This window comes from Scyliorhinus torazame, chromosome 14 (genome assembly GCF_047496885.1).
Source record: "Scyliorhinus torazame isolate Kashiwa2021f chromosome 14, sScyTor2.1, whole genome shotgun sequence".
NCBI lineage: Eukaryota > Metazoa > Chordata > Chondrichthyes > Carcharhiniformes > Scyliorhinidae > Scyliorhinus > Scyliorhinus torazame.
This window is the reverse complement of record NC_092720.1, coordinates 2,540,049-2,553,866: the sequence shown is the minus strand read 5'-3', so window position 1 is coordinate 2,553,866 and position 13,818 is coordinate 2,540,049. Positions and strand designations below refer to the sequence as shown.

At 50.9% G+C, this 13,818-nt stretch overlaps 1 protein-coding gene across 1 annotated transcript; it reads right to left on the bottom strand.

Moving 5' to 3' along the window:
• Positions 1-8,842: 8,842 nt before the first annotated feature.
• On the bottom strand, positions 8,843-10,747 carry LOC140389486 (somatostatin-1A-like). The gene is made up of 2 exons (XM_072473625.1): positions 10,476-10,747; positions 8,843-9,247 (listed from the first exon to the last, which is right to left on the bottom strand). The coding sequence occupies exons 1-2, from the start codon at positions 10,617-10,619 to the stop codon at positions 9,050-9,052; spliced, it is 342 nt and encodes a 113-aa protein (XP_072329726.1). The 5' UTR covers positions 10,620-10,747; the 3' UTR covers positions 8,843-9,049.
• Between the last annotated feature and the right edge of the window lie 3,071 nt (positions 10,748-13,818).

Here is a 13,818-nt window from a genome sequence, read left to right as displayed (position 1 = left end):
GGGGGAGGGAGAGTGTGCAGGTGGGGGGGGGGAGGGAGAGTGTGCAGGTGGGGACGGGGGGACGAGGGAGAGTGTGCAGGTGGGGGGGATGAGGGAGAGTGTGCAGGTGGGCGGGGAGGGAGAGTGTGCAGGTGGGGGGGATGAGGGAGAGTGTGCAGGTGGGGGGGGGGTGCGGGAGAGTGTGCAGGTGGGGGGGGAGGGAGAGTGTGCAGGTGGGGGGAGGTGCGGGAGAGTGTGCAGGTGGGGGGGGGTGCGGGAGAGTGTGCAGGTGGGGGGGGGGGAGGGAGAGTGTGCAGGTGGGGGGGGGAGGGAGAGTGTGCAGGTGGGGGGGGAGGGAGAGTGTGCAGGTGGGGACGGGGGGACGAGGGAGAGTGTGCAGGTGGGGGGGGAGGGAGAGTGTGCAGGTGGGGGGGGGTGAGGGAGAGTGTGCAGGTGGGGGGGAGGGAGAGTGTGCAGGCGGGGGGGGTGAGGGAGAGTGTGCAGGTGGGGGGGAGGGAGAGTGTGCAGGTGGGGGGGGGTGAGGGAGAGTGTGCAGGTGGGGGGGGGAGGGTGAGTGTGCAGGTGGGGGGGATGAGGGAGAGTGTGCAAGTGGGGGGAGGTGCGGGAGAGTGTGCAGGTGGGGGGGTGCGGGAGAGTGTGCAGGTGGGGGGAGGGAGAGTGTGCAGGTGGGGGGGGTGCGGGAGAGTGTGCAGGTGGGGGGGGTGAGGGAGAGTGTGCAGGTGGGGGGGGAGGGAGAGTGTGCAGGTGGGGACGGGGGGACGAGGGAGAGTGTGCAGGTGGGGGGGGGCGGGAGAGTGTGCAGGTGGGGGGGGCGAGGGAGAGTGTGCAGGTGGGGGGGGAGGGAGAGTGTGCAGGCGGGGGGGGATGAGGGAGAGTGTGAAGGTGGGAGGGGGGGGAGGGAGAGTGTGCAGGTGGGGGGGGGATGAGGGAGTGTGTGCAGGTGGGAGGGGGGGGAGGGAGAGTGTGCAGGTGGGGGGGGGATGAGGGAGTGTGTGCAGGTGGGGGGGGAGACAGAGTGTGCAGGTGGGGGGGGGTGAGGGAGTGTGTGCAGGTGGGAGGGGGGTGAGGGCGAGTGTACAGGTGTGAGGGGGGGTGAGGGAGAGTGTGCAGGTGGGAGGGGGGGTGAGGGAGAGTGTGCAGGTGGGAGGGGGGTGAGGGAGAGTGTGGAGGTGGGAGGGGGGGTGAGGGAGAGTGTGCAGGTGGGAGGGGGGGTGAGGGAGAGTGTGCAGGTGGGAGGGGGGGGGTGAGGGAGAGTGTGCAGGTGGGAGGGGGGGTGAGGGAGAGTGTGGAGGTGGGAGGGGGGGGTGAGGGAGAGTGTGCAGGCGGGAGGGGGGTGAGGGAGAGTGTGCAGGGGGAGGGGGTGAGGGAGATTGTGCAGGTGGGAGGGGGGTGAGGGAGAGTGTGGAGGGTATCGTCCATCCGCGGATGCCACAGGTCAGCCGCCCTGATATGGCAGGACGGTGACGAGGACACGGCCGCAGGGTGCGTGTGGCTGCTGGGCACAGGCGAGGGGCACACTGGTGAGCAGTACGGTGTGAAGTGACCGTTGGGCGCAGACAGTGACCAGGTGTTAGGCTGGCTGCGTATCTGCAGGGCGACCAGGCCACCGGGGCACACAGGGATCCCGTGCAGCCCGGCTGGCGAGGTGTGGAAGAACCTCGGTGTAACATGTCGTTTCTCTGCCCCCCACCACCCTCCTGCAGGTCACCATGTTGCCAACCAGACAGCGATGGTCACTGCCGTGGTTGGAGCCGCAGTTCTGGAGTTTGCCATCCGGCAGCGTAGAGTCGGACGGCCCACAGTGGCTGCAGATGCAGCGGTCGCCGGTGCAGCAGAGGGGATGGCCGCGGAGTGGCCCGTCGTCGCCGCGCAGGCCGCAGGCACTCAGGACCCAAATGTACAGGGGGATGCCGAGGGGAACAATGACCCCCTGACGGCAAGGAATGCGGAGGAAGTGCTTGGGGGAGCAGGAGGAGGAGGAGGAGCAGGTGGAGCACGAGGATCGACTGATGGTGGTGCCAGGGCGCCACAGGCGTCCAGCAAGGCCGAGGGTGTACATAGAACATAGAACATAGAACGATACAGCGCAGTACAGGCCCTTCGGCCCACGATGTTGCACCGACATGGGAAGTCAAAAAACAAAAGCCATCTAACCTACACTATGCCATTATCATCCATATGCTTATCCAATAAACTTTTAAATGCCCTCAATGTTGGCGAGTTCACTACTGTTGCAGGTAGGGCATTCCACGGCCTCACCACTCTTTGCGTAAAGAACCTACTTCTGACCTCTGTCCTATATCTATTACCCCTCAGTTTAAGGCTATGTCCCCTCGTGCTAGCCATTTCCATCCGTGGGAGAAGGCTCTCACTGTCCACCCTATCTAACACCCTGATCATTTTGTATGCCTCTATTAAGTCTCCTCTTAACCTTCTTCTCTCTAACGAAAACAACCTCAAGTCCATCAGCCTTTCCTCATAAGATTTTCCCTCCATACCAGGCAACATCCTGGTAAATCTCCTCTGCACCCGATCCAAAGCTTCCACGTCCTTCCTATAATACAGTGACCAGAACTGTACGCAATACTCCAAATGCGGCCGTACCAGAGTTTTGTACAGCTGCAACATGGCCTCATGACTCCGGAACTCAATCCCTCTACCAATAAAGGCCAAAACTCCATAGGCCTTCTTCACAACCCTATCAACCTGGGTGGCAACTTTTAGGGATCTATGTACATGGACACCGAGATCCCTCTGCTCATCCACACTTCCAAGAATTTTACCATTAGCCAAATATTCCGCATTCCTGTCATTCCTTCCAAAGTGAATCACCTCACACTTCTCTGCATTAAACTCCATTTGCCACCTCTCAGCCCAGCTCTGCAGCTTATCTATGTCCCTCTGTAACCTGCAACATCCTTCCGCACTGTCGACAACACCACCGACTTTAGTGTCGTCTGCAAATTTACTCACCCACCCTTCTGCGCCCTCCTCTAGGTCATTTATAAAAATGACAAACAGCAACGGCCCCAGAACAGATCCTTGTGGTACACCACTTGTAACTGAACTCCATTCTGAACATTTCCCATCAACCACCATCCTCTGTCTTCTTTCAGCTAGCCAATTTCTGATCCACATCTCTAAATCACCCTCAATCCCCAGCCTCCGTATTTTCTGCAATAGCCTATCGTGGGGAACCTTATCAAACGCTTTACTGAAATCCATATACACCACATCAACTACTCTACCCTCGTCTACCTGTTCAGTCACCTTCTCAAAGAACTCGATAAGGTTTGTGAGGCATGACCTACCCTTCACAAAGCCATGTTGACTATCCCTGATCATATTATTCCCATCTAGATGATTATAAATCTTGTCTCTTATAATCCCCTCCAAGACTTTACCCACTACAGACGTGAGGCTCACCGGTCTATAGTTGCCGGGGTTGTCTCTGCTCCCCTTCTTGAACAAAGGGGCCACATTTGCCATCCTCCAGTCCTCTGGCACTATTCCTGTAGCCAATGATGACATAAAGATCAAAGCCAAAGGCTCAGCAATCTCTTCCATGGCTTCCCAGAGAATCCTAGGATAAATCCCATCAGGCCCCGGGGACTTATCTATTTTCAGCCTGTCCAGAATTGCCAACACCTCTTCCCTACGTACCTCAATGCCGTCTATTCTAATAGCCTGGGGCTCAGCATTCTCCTCCACAACATTATCTTTTTCCTGAGTGAATACTGACGAAAAATATTCATTTAGTATCTCGCCTATCTCTTAAGACTCCACACAAAAACTTCCCATCCCTGTCCTTGACTAGCCCTACTCTTACCCTAGTCATTCTTTTATTCCTGACATACCTATAGAAAGCTTGTGGGTGCCGTCGGGAAATCTGCGGGCTTGAGTGCACTGCCGGGGAATAGGAGGATATCGCCGATGGAGGATCCCGCCCCTCATCTCTGGAATCAACTAAGTGTCCCTCCTCTGAGCTGCCTTCAAAGCCACTTCATCTTTCCTCAAATAAGGTGACCAAAACTGTGCACAATTATCCAGATGAAGTTTCAGATGAAGATGCCGTGTCTAGTTGCAATAACAGGCAGACATTAGCTCAGTGGGCTAGACAGCTGGTTTGCGATGCTGAACAAGGCCAGCAGTGCGGGTTCAATTGCCGCACCAGCTGAGGATTCAGAATTCTCCCTCTGTGTACCCGATCAGGCACCAGAATGTGGCGACTCAGGGCTTTTCACAGTAACTTCATTGCAGTGTTAATGTAAGCCTACTTGTGACAATAAAGGACCTTTATCTTTATAACACTGCCTTACCTTTATACTCAATTCCTTTAGCTATAAATGCCAACATTCCATAAGCTTTCTTTATTATCTACTTGCATGCTAGATTTCTGTGACTCATGAACAGGGGCCAGGACTCTGTGACTCATGAACAGGACTGCATTTGATAAAGTTCCCCATGGTAGGCTTATGCAGAAAGTAAAGAGGCATGGGATAGTGGGAAATTTGGCCAGTTGGATAATAAACTGGCTAACCGATAGAAGTCAGAGAGTGGTGGTGGATGGCAAATATTCAGCCTGGATCCCAGTTACCAGTGGCGTACCGCAGGGATCAGTTCTGGGCCCTCTGCTGTTTGTGATTTTCATTAATGACTTGGATGAGGGAGTTGAAGGGTGGGTCAGTAAATTTGCAGACGATACGAAGATTGGTGGAGTTGTGGATAGTGAGGAGGGCTGTTGTCGGCTGCAAAGAGACATAGATAGGATGCAGAGCTGGGCTGAGAAGTGGCAGATGGAGTTTAACCCTGAAAAGTGTGAGGTTGTCCATTTTGGAAGGACAAATATGAATGCGGAATACAGGGTTAACGGTAGAGTTCTTGGCAATGTGGAGGAGCAGAGAGATCTTGGGGTCTATGTTCATACATCTTTGAAAGTTGCCACTCAAGTGGATAGAGCTGTGAAGAAGGCCTATGGTGTGCTCGCGTTCATTAACAGAGGGATTGAATTTAAGAGCCGTGAGGTGATGATGCAGCTGTACAAAACTTTGGTAAGGCCACATTTGGAGTACTGTGTACAGTTCTGGTCGCCTCATTTTAGGAAAGATGTGGAAGCTTTGGAAAAGGTGCAAAGAAGATTTACCAGGATGTTGCCTAGAATGGAGAGTAGGTCTTACGAGGAAAGGTTGAGGGTGCTAGGCCTTTTCTCATTAGAACGGAGAAGGATGAGGGGCGACTTGATAGAGGTTTATAAGATGATCAGGGGAATAGATAGAGTAGACAGTCAGAGACTTTTTCCCCGGGTGGAACAAACCATTACAAGGGGACATAAATTTAAGGTGAAAGGTGGAAGATATAGGAGGGATATCAGAGGTAAGTTCTTTACCCAGAGAGTAGTGGGGGCATGGAATGCACTGCCTGTGGAAGTAGTTGAGTCGGAAACATTAGGGACCTTCAAGCAGCTATTGGATAGGTACATGGATTACAGTAAAATGATAGTGTAGATTTATTTGTTCTCAAGGGCAGCACGGTAGCATTGTGGATAGCACAATTGCTTCACAGCTCCAGGGTCCCAGGTTCGATTCCGGCTTGGGTCACTGTCTGTGCGGAGTCTGCACGTCCGCCCCGTGTCTGCGTGGGTTTCCTCCGGGTGCTCCGGTTTCCTCCCACAGTCCAAAGATGTGCGGGTTAGGTGAATTGGCCAATGATAAATTGCCCCTAATGTCCAAATTGCCCTTTGTGTTGGGTGGAGGTGTTGGGTTTGGGTAGGGTGCTCTTTCCAAGAGCCGGTGCAGACTCAAAGGGCCGAATGGCCTCCTTCTGTACTGTAAATTCAATGATAACCTATGATTAATCTAGGACAAAGGTTCGGCACAACATCGTGGGCCGAAGGGCCTGTTCTGTGCTGTATTTTTCTATGTTCTATGTTCTATGGGCCCCCAGATCCCTCTGCCTTGGAGCATCCCGCATTCTCTCCACATTTAGATAATAAGTTGCCTTCCTGTTTTTCCAACCAAAATGCATGACCTCACACTTATCCACGTTAAACTCCATCTTCCACATTTTGGCCCACCCCATCAATATCCATTTGTAAGGTTCTCATTTTCTCATTGCAATTTACTGTCCCACCTATTTTTGTGTCATCTGCAAATTTGGCTATAGAACCTTCTATCCCTGTATCCAAGTCATTAATATAGATTATAAATAGTTGGGGCCCACAGACTGAACCCTGTGGTACCCCGCTTGTTACATCTTCCCATCCAGAAAAAGACCCATTTATCCCAACTCTCTGTCTTCTGTCCGTCAGCCAGTCTTCTATCCAAGATAATAAATTACCCCAGTCCCGTGTGATCTAACCTTGTGAAATAACCTTCTGTGCGGCACCTTATCGAACGCCTTCTGGAAGTCCAGTTGTATGAGAGCTACAGGATCCTCATTATCCACTTGGCTTGTTACAGCATCAAAGAACTCTAGCAAATTAGTCAAACATGATTTACCCTTCATAAAACCACGCTGACTCTGGTGGAGAGTGTTTAGGCTTTCCAAATGTCCTTATATCACTTCCTTCATAATGGATTCTAACAATTTCCCAACAACAGATGTGAAACTAACTGGTCTGTAATTTCCCACATTCTCCCTTTTTGAATAAGGGAGTTACATTAGTATTTTTCCAACCCACTGGAACCTTTCCCGTGTCCAGGGAATTTTGAAATATTATAACCAATGGATCCACTATTTCTGCTGCCACTCCCTTTAACACCCTAGGATGTAGGCCATCGCGCCTGGGGGGACTTCTCTGCTCTCAATCCCAATCATTTGTGCCACAGGTACACCCACTGTGCTGTTAGGGAGAGAGTTCCAGGACTTTGACCCAGTGACAGTAAAGGAACAGCGATATATTTCCAAGTCAGGATGGTGAGTGACTTGGAGGGGAACCTCCAGGTGGTGGGGTTCCCAATTCTCCTTCTACACCCCTGATTGAACCACCTTTTTCTCCTTCATTGATCCTCATGGATGACTGAGGAATATGGTGCATCACCAGATTGTGCTGGTTTCAATTCTGCTTAGATTAATGGCCCTCAACATGTCATTGACAGCTCCATTTTGAATTGCAGGATTTATTGCTGGTCTGTTCCAATCCTCAGAGCAGTGGTGAAATAGACAATGAGCATTTCTGCAGATAATGCTCAGCCTTCATGTGGAGTGTGTCATGGTCACTCCTAACAATGGCATTGTGGGCTGATATGAGGAGAGATTGAATTGGTTAGGATTGTATTCGCTGGAGTTTAGAAGAATGAGGGGGCAGCTCATTGGAAACCTAGAAACTCTAACAGGATCAGACAAGGTAGATGCAGGAAGGATGTTCCCGATGGTGGATGTGTCCAGAACCAGGGATCACAGTCTAAGGTTATGGGGTAGACCATTTAGGACAGTGAGGAGGAGAAATTTCTTCACTCAGAGAGTGGTGAGCCTGTGGAATTTGTCACCACAGAAATCAGTTGAGGCCAAACTATTATGGGCTGAATTCTCTGCCGTCGTGATTTTCCATTTTACCCGCAGCCCGAGGGTTTCCCGACGCCGTGGGGCTGCCCCACGATGGGAAACCCCATTGACCAGTCGGCGAAATGGAGAATCCCTAAGGTGTGCCGCACCAGAAACCTGGGGTGGGTTTCTCCGTCCCACCATATGCCATCGGGATTCTCCGTTTCGCCGGCTGATCAATTGGGTTTCCTATTGTGGGGCCGCCCTACGCTGTTGGGAAACCCTCGGGATTCTCCGACGGCGGAGAATTCAGCTCCTGGTGTGGCAGGATGGAGAATCCCGCCCTATATATTTTCAAGAAGCAGTTAGATACAGCACTTAGGGTGAAGGAGATCAAAGGATATGGGGGAGCAGGATTAGGCTATTGAGTGAGATGAACAACTATGATCATAATGAATGGCAGAACAGGCTCAAAGGGCCGAATGGCCTCCTGCTGCTCCTATTGTCTATGGTTCTAGAAGGTAATAGGGAATGGTGGAAGGCAATATTCCTGTGCAGAACACAATTCAACACCTGTATGGAACATTGGTATTGTGCAGAACCTACACTGACATTTCCACATGGTGCAAAATCGCAGATAATAATCTTTATCAGTGTCACAAGCAGGCTTAAATTAACGCTGCAATGAAGTTACTTTGAAAATCCCCTAGTCACCGCATGCTGGCGCCTGTTCGTGTACACTGAGGGCCAATTCAGAATGTCCAATTTACCAAATGGGAGGAAACCAGAGCACCCGGAGGAAACCCACGCAGACACGGGGAGAACGTGCAGACTCCACACAGACAGTGACCCAAGCGGGAATCGAACCCGGGACCCTGGCGCTGTGAAGTAGCAGTGCTAACCACTGTGCTACCGTGCCACTAGGTTACAAAGGAAACCGACTTTACAACGGAAGGCTGGAAGCAGATTTGTGATTTGCGGATTGCTGCTATCATTGACCAGGTTAGACCTTTGCCTGTGTGAAGCTGGAGTTCAGGTTGATAGATTGATCTCCTGCAGATTGCAGCAGTCACAGAGCATGGCTGCATTGCACAGAGCAGAACCCCCTTTAATATCCATCCATTCATTGTCTCCTCTGAGTTTGAATACACGGAGGAACTTACAGCAAAACATTCCCCAGATTTGAGAATGTGACCCAGAGCGATTCCACCCAGAGCTGATTTACAAAATCACAACTGTGGAAAATGACTCCCCTCGCTCTGTACCTTTGGACACAGGCTGGTGTTTAAAACTACCCGAGTTGAATCTGTCCCTTCAGCTACATTGCCCCAGCTCCCAGAGAACAAAGTCCAACAAATGGTCCACTTTCAAACAGAGATTTTATTGCAACAGATTAATGAAAAATAGTGACTCTATCCAGTCACCATTCAAACTGGCCTGCGATTGGACAATTCAAACCAATTGTCTTCTCTTACATCAATCAAATAGAATCATCCACCGCATGATTTATTTAGTTATCTAAATGCCACATTCTGAGTGTGTGGGTTGCTATGGAGAATTCGGAGAGTTAACAGGATGTGAAGGTTTTCCAAAAGAAGTTCTTACATCCCGCTTTCCGCTCCCTGTTCGCCAGGCTGGGATTTATCGATCTCTCCAGTTCGAGCCGCACCTCGTTGCGTCCGCCCATTGCATCCGTTTCCAGAGCTTCATTCTCCACGTTTTCCAGCTCGGACAGCAGTTGGGCGAGGGAATATTTCGTCAACTCCTGAGAACAGCAGGAAATAGATTAGGGGAGAAATTTCCGCCAATTGACGTTTGTTTTGCAAATGAATGTTGCAAACTCCCGCGAATAAATCTACAATGAACTAAATCCAACTTTGTGAAATTATCTTCATTTATCTTCATAGTTCTCCATTGCAACCGGCCGGGATGATCCCAATTCACAAATAGAGACCTGAACTGCCCAAACCCCCTCCCATTCCACCCCGAACCCCCTCCCACTCCGCCCCAAACCCCCTCCCCTACACTGCACCCCGCACCCCCTCCCACTCCACCCCGAACCCCCTCCCACTCCACCCCTCCCCCCTCCCCCCACACCACCCCGAACTCCATTCCATCCACCACAATTGTGAACGTTTCAAAGGGAAGGTGGACTTTGGAAAGAGCGAGAAAATCTCTGGAAGGAGCCAATCCCCGGTGCCCGCAGCTACTTTTCAACATGGAGGCTATTTGTAACATAATTGGAATTAATATTTTTTTCAAACTGAATGACTTTGCTGTAGGATTTGATTCATCTGCCCCATTCTGGATGGCTATTGGAGGTGAGCGAGAGAGACTCAGGTGCTCGTCTTCAAATGATCAACTTAAACAGGACCAAATGAGCCTGGGCAGGACTTCCAGCGTGGGGAGAGAGGGGGTTGGGTTGGGGTGGACAGAGGGGATTTGGGGAGAGAGAGGGTTGGGGGTTGGGTGGGGAGAGGGGGTTTGGGGAGAGAGGGGGGTTGGGGAGAGGGGGTTTGGGGAGAGAGAGGGTTGGGGTTGGGGTGGGGAGAGGGGGTTTCGGGTGAGAGGGGGGTTGGGGTTGGGGAGAGGAGGTTTGGGGAGAGAGAGGGTTGGGGTTGGGGTGGCGAGAGGGGGTTTGGGGAGAGAGTGGAGCAGTAAGTTATCTGGGATTGTGGAAAGATGGTTACATCTTGTCTGTTACTCTTTGTGGATGGTGAGTGTGGATTGGAGAGAACGAATTACCTCTCCCCGTGGACGAGAAATCCTGTAATTTGGATCAAAACGGCTCAGAAACCTTTCTAAACCAATGCAATGATCCCAACACTAAACAAAGCCAATTCACTCTCAATATTATAGTCTGGTTAAAAGTGGGTCTTCTCACTAGATCAGAATTGAACCAGTTATTTCCCAGTCCCAGTTTCTATTCGAGGTGAACGGGGGGAACACAAACTCCCATTTCTATTGAATGTGACTTTTTGCTGGGTCCTTACCGCTTTCCCACCGCTTCCTGTGGCTGCCATGGCTCTCTGCAGGATTTCGCGATACCTGTTGTCTGTGGGGGCTGAGCTGACACTCAGTACTGCCAGGGCGATGGAGAGGAGAGCCAGGCTCAACTGAAGGCGGCTGCACCACATCTCTGCACAAGGCGAGGATCAATGGGAGAGACAGCGAGCAGGAGAGCAGTTTCCAAACGCTTTGAAATTGGCGGCGGTTTCAGCACTCGCTCTGTGGACAGCTCCGCTCCTTCTGTCCCTGCAATCGGGGAAGCTCCTTATAAAGCCGGCCTCACACCAGCTCACACGTTCGGAGGAGGGTCCCAGGAGATGACGCGCATTTACGCACAACCCAGTCACATTCTCCAACCAACCCATTACCCATGAGGAAGATTGAGATAAGATCCATGGAGTCTCAATGTGGACACCCTATCGCGTGTTGGCAGCTGGCCCTAAGATTGTATTGGTTCATGTCGATCACAAAATGAATGCAGTCAAGTCTCCAATTGGACTATTTTCTTTTTCCTAATGTCTGAGTTTGGTTGTCGCCACTTCAATACTGTGGCACCTTCTTGGGGAGTCTGTCTCATTTATGCAAACGAAACATAGCAGATACTCTGAGTTGCGGCTTTGTAGGTACGTGGGGGTGGCTTCACTAACAAGTTGATCCTGTGAACAGGCAGGAGAACGGACAGGCTCCGTGGAAAAGGTGAACATCAATCTCCAGTAAACACCCTCATCCATAAATCTCCTTGAGTATTGAACACACTGGAATGGGCTGGGTAATCTCAGTGAACTGAGTGTACAAAGTTAGTTAGAGACTGAGTGAGACATAATAAAGGAATGTTTCCTGGGGAAAGACTCTCTGCCCTCTGAATAATTGTGTGTAGTTTGTGATTTTAGCAGCGTGTCCCCTTTGTGGTCCACGTGTGCCAATCTGCAATGTGTTCACCTCAATAACTCCACTGTACTCGTCAGGTTTAAACTAGCTTTTCATTGAAACGCCACTGAAATGGGGCTGTTACAGATTTACACACTGGGACCGGGTATCATTTTACTTCTGTCGCCACCTCGGATCAGTCCAAACAATTTCCAAATACAGGAAAACTGTCTCTGCACAAAGACAATTAACCGGGACTCACGTCAGCAACATTCTGATAATTAATCCAGATTTTAGTTCTCATCCGGACAACACGTTGGGGGAAAACATTAATATTTAATTTGAACGAGGTTATCAGCAACATCAGGGGAACAAAGTATTCAGACTCAGTAACTAATATAGCGCCACCCGTCCCTCTGTCTGCGTGTCTCTGTCTGTATCTGTCTCTCTGTCTCCATCAGTCTCTCTCTCTGTCTCTCCCTCCGTCTTTCTGTCTCCCTATCTGTCCCTGTGTCTCCCTGTCTGAGTCTCTGTGTCTCCCTGTCTGTCTCTGTGTCTCCCTGTCTGAGTCTCTGTGTCTCCCTGACTCTGTGTCTCCCTATCTGTCCCTGTGTCTCCCTGTCTGAGTCTCTGTGTCTCCCTGTCTGAGTCTCTGTGTCTCCCTGTCTGTCTCTGTGTCTCCCTGTCTGTCTCTGTGTCTCCCTGTCTGAGTCTCTGTGTCTCCCTGACTGTCTCTGTGTCTCCCTGACTGTCTCGGTGTCTCCCTATCTGTCCCTGTGTCTCCCTGTCTGAGTCTCTGTGTCTCCCTGTCTGAGTCTCTGTGTCTCCCTGACTGTCTCTGTGTCTCCCTGTCTGTCTCTGAGTCTCCCTGTCTGTCTCTGTGTCTCTCTGTCTGAGTCTCGGTGTCTCCCTGACTCTGTGTCTCCCTGTCTGTCTCTGTGTCTCCCTGTCTGTCCCTGTGATCCATGTTTCTCTGTCTCTGCCCCTGTCTCCTTCTGTATTTCTGTCGATTCATTGTAGTCAGAATGGCTCAATTTCTACCTTGATCCTTTTTAGGGATGGTTTGTTCACAAAAGATCGAACAATTAATTTTATTTCCATTACTTGTACCGCAGTGAATCGGAGGAATATCATGGCACTGAAAGGGATTTCCTGCACCTTTGTGCCGATGTTTTTGTTAATCGAGAGAAAGGAAGTTGTTGAACAACAGGTTGTCAGAGCTGCTCGGACAGTGAGTGCTCATGAATATATCAAAGCGGCAGTAATTGTTATTTAGATGTCGGTGTGTTTGAACAAGATAAGTGGGAGCTTGTCAGAATGAATGGATTCTGTCTGCTTTACGGGTGGTCAGAGCAGCGAGCTGGACAATACTGGGCCGGTATCTTCAACCCAGGTAAAGGTGTAAAGGAAGCTCTGTGAATGGTGTTGTGTCAGTGGGCTGGGAGATTGATACACTATTGGAATGTGAGGAGGGACTCAGGTCAGTCTCGGGCTGTCTCACGGAACAAGGAATCGGCCAAAGGAATCGCTTGTTCATTAGATGGAGATTAACCCTGAATATCAGACTGTGATTACATTAACACCGCAATGAAGTTGCTGTGAAAAGCCCCTGGCTGGTCGCGTGCACTGAGGGAGAATTCAGAATGTCGAAATTACCTAACAAAATTTCAGGTCTGTGGGAGGAAAGCGGAGCACCCGGAGGAAACCCACACAGACATGGGGAGAAGGTGCAGACTCCGCACAGACAGTGACCCAGCGGGGAATCAAACCTGGGACCCTGGAGCTGTGAAGCAACAGTGCTAAACACTGTGCTACCCTGCCATAGAACAGTTCTTGCAGGTTTGGCAGGAATCTGATTTATTGAGATGGGTTTTCACAATAACCTGAACATTGAATGTGCTTGACCATGGTCAGGATTTGTATCTAATCCCTTGGAGTGACCAATGGGTTAATAGGATAAGTGTTTCAAACAGCTGGTCTCAATACAATGGGAGTTCGCACCCTTGATATTCCTGATCGATGGCCTGGACCTTGGTGCAGAGAGCACAATTTCAAAGTCTGCAGATGATACTTTAGGATTTATCAGACTTTAGGGAGTTAGGCAGGAAATTGGAAAGCGGGGCTGAAAGGTAGTAATCTCCAGATTCCTGAGTACAGGAACGGAGGGAGAGCAAATGAACGTGTGGCTGGGGAGAGGGTGCAGCAGGGAGGGTTCTGGCGCATTGGAACTGTTTCTGGGGAAGGTGGAACATGTCGGGCAGCTTACATCTGCACAGGGACGGGACCAACATCCTGGCGGGAGCTTTGCGAGCGCTTTTGGGGAGAATTGACCTCCAGTTCGATCCAGCGGGTGTGTGGCCGTGATGTGGGCTTCGGCATTACTGTCCACCCTGTGCCCCTGACTAATGTCTGTCCCGGAGATCTCAGTGTCCCGGTCCTGTGTCCCAGACTGTGAGATCT

Excerpts from the sequence above, each read along its gene's own strand:
- LOC140389486 (XM_072473625.1), bottom strand. The coding sequence starts at position 10,619 with ATGTGGTGCAGCCGCCTTCAGTTGAGCCTGGCTCTCCTCTCCATCGCC. Across the intron at positions 9,248-10,475 it reads CAGGAAGCGGTGGGAAAGCG|GAGTTGACGAAATATTCCCT; the intron begins GTAAGGACCCAG and ends TGCTGTTCTCAG.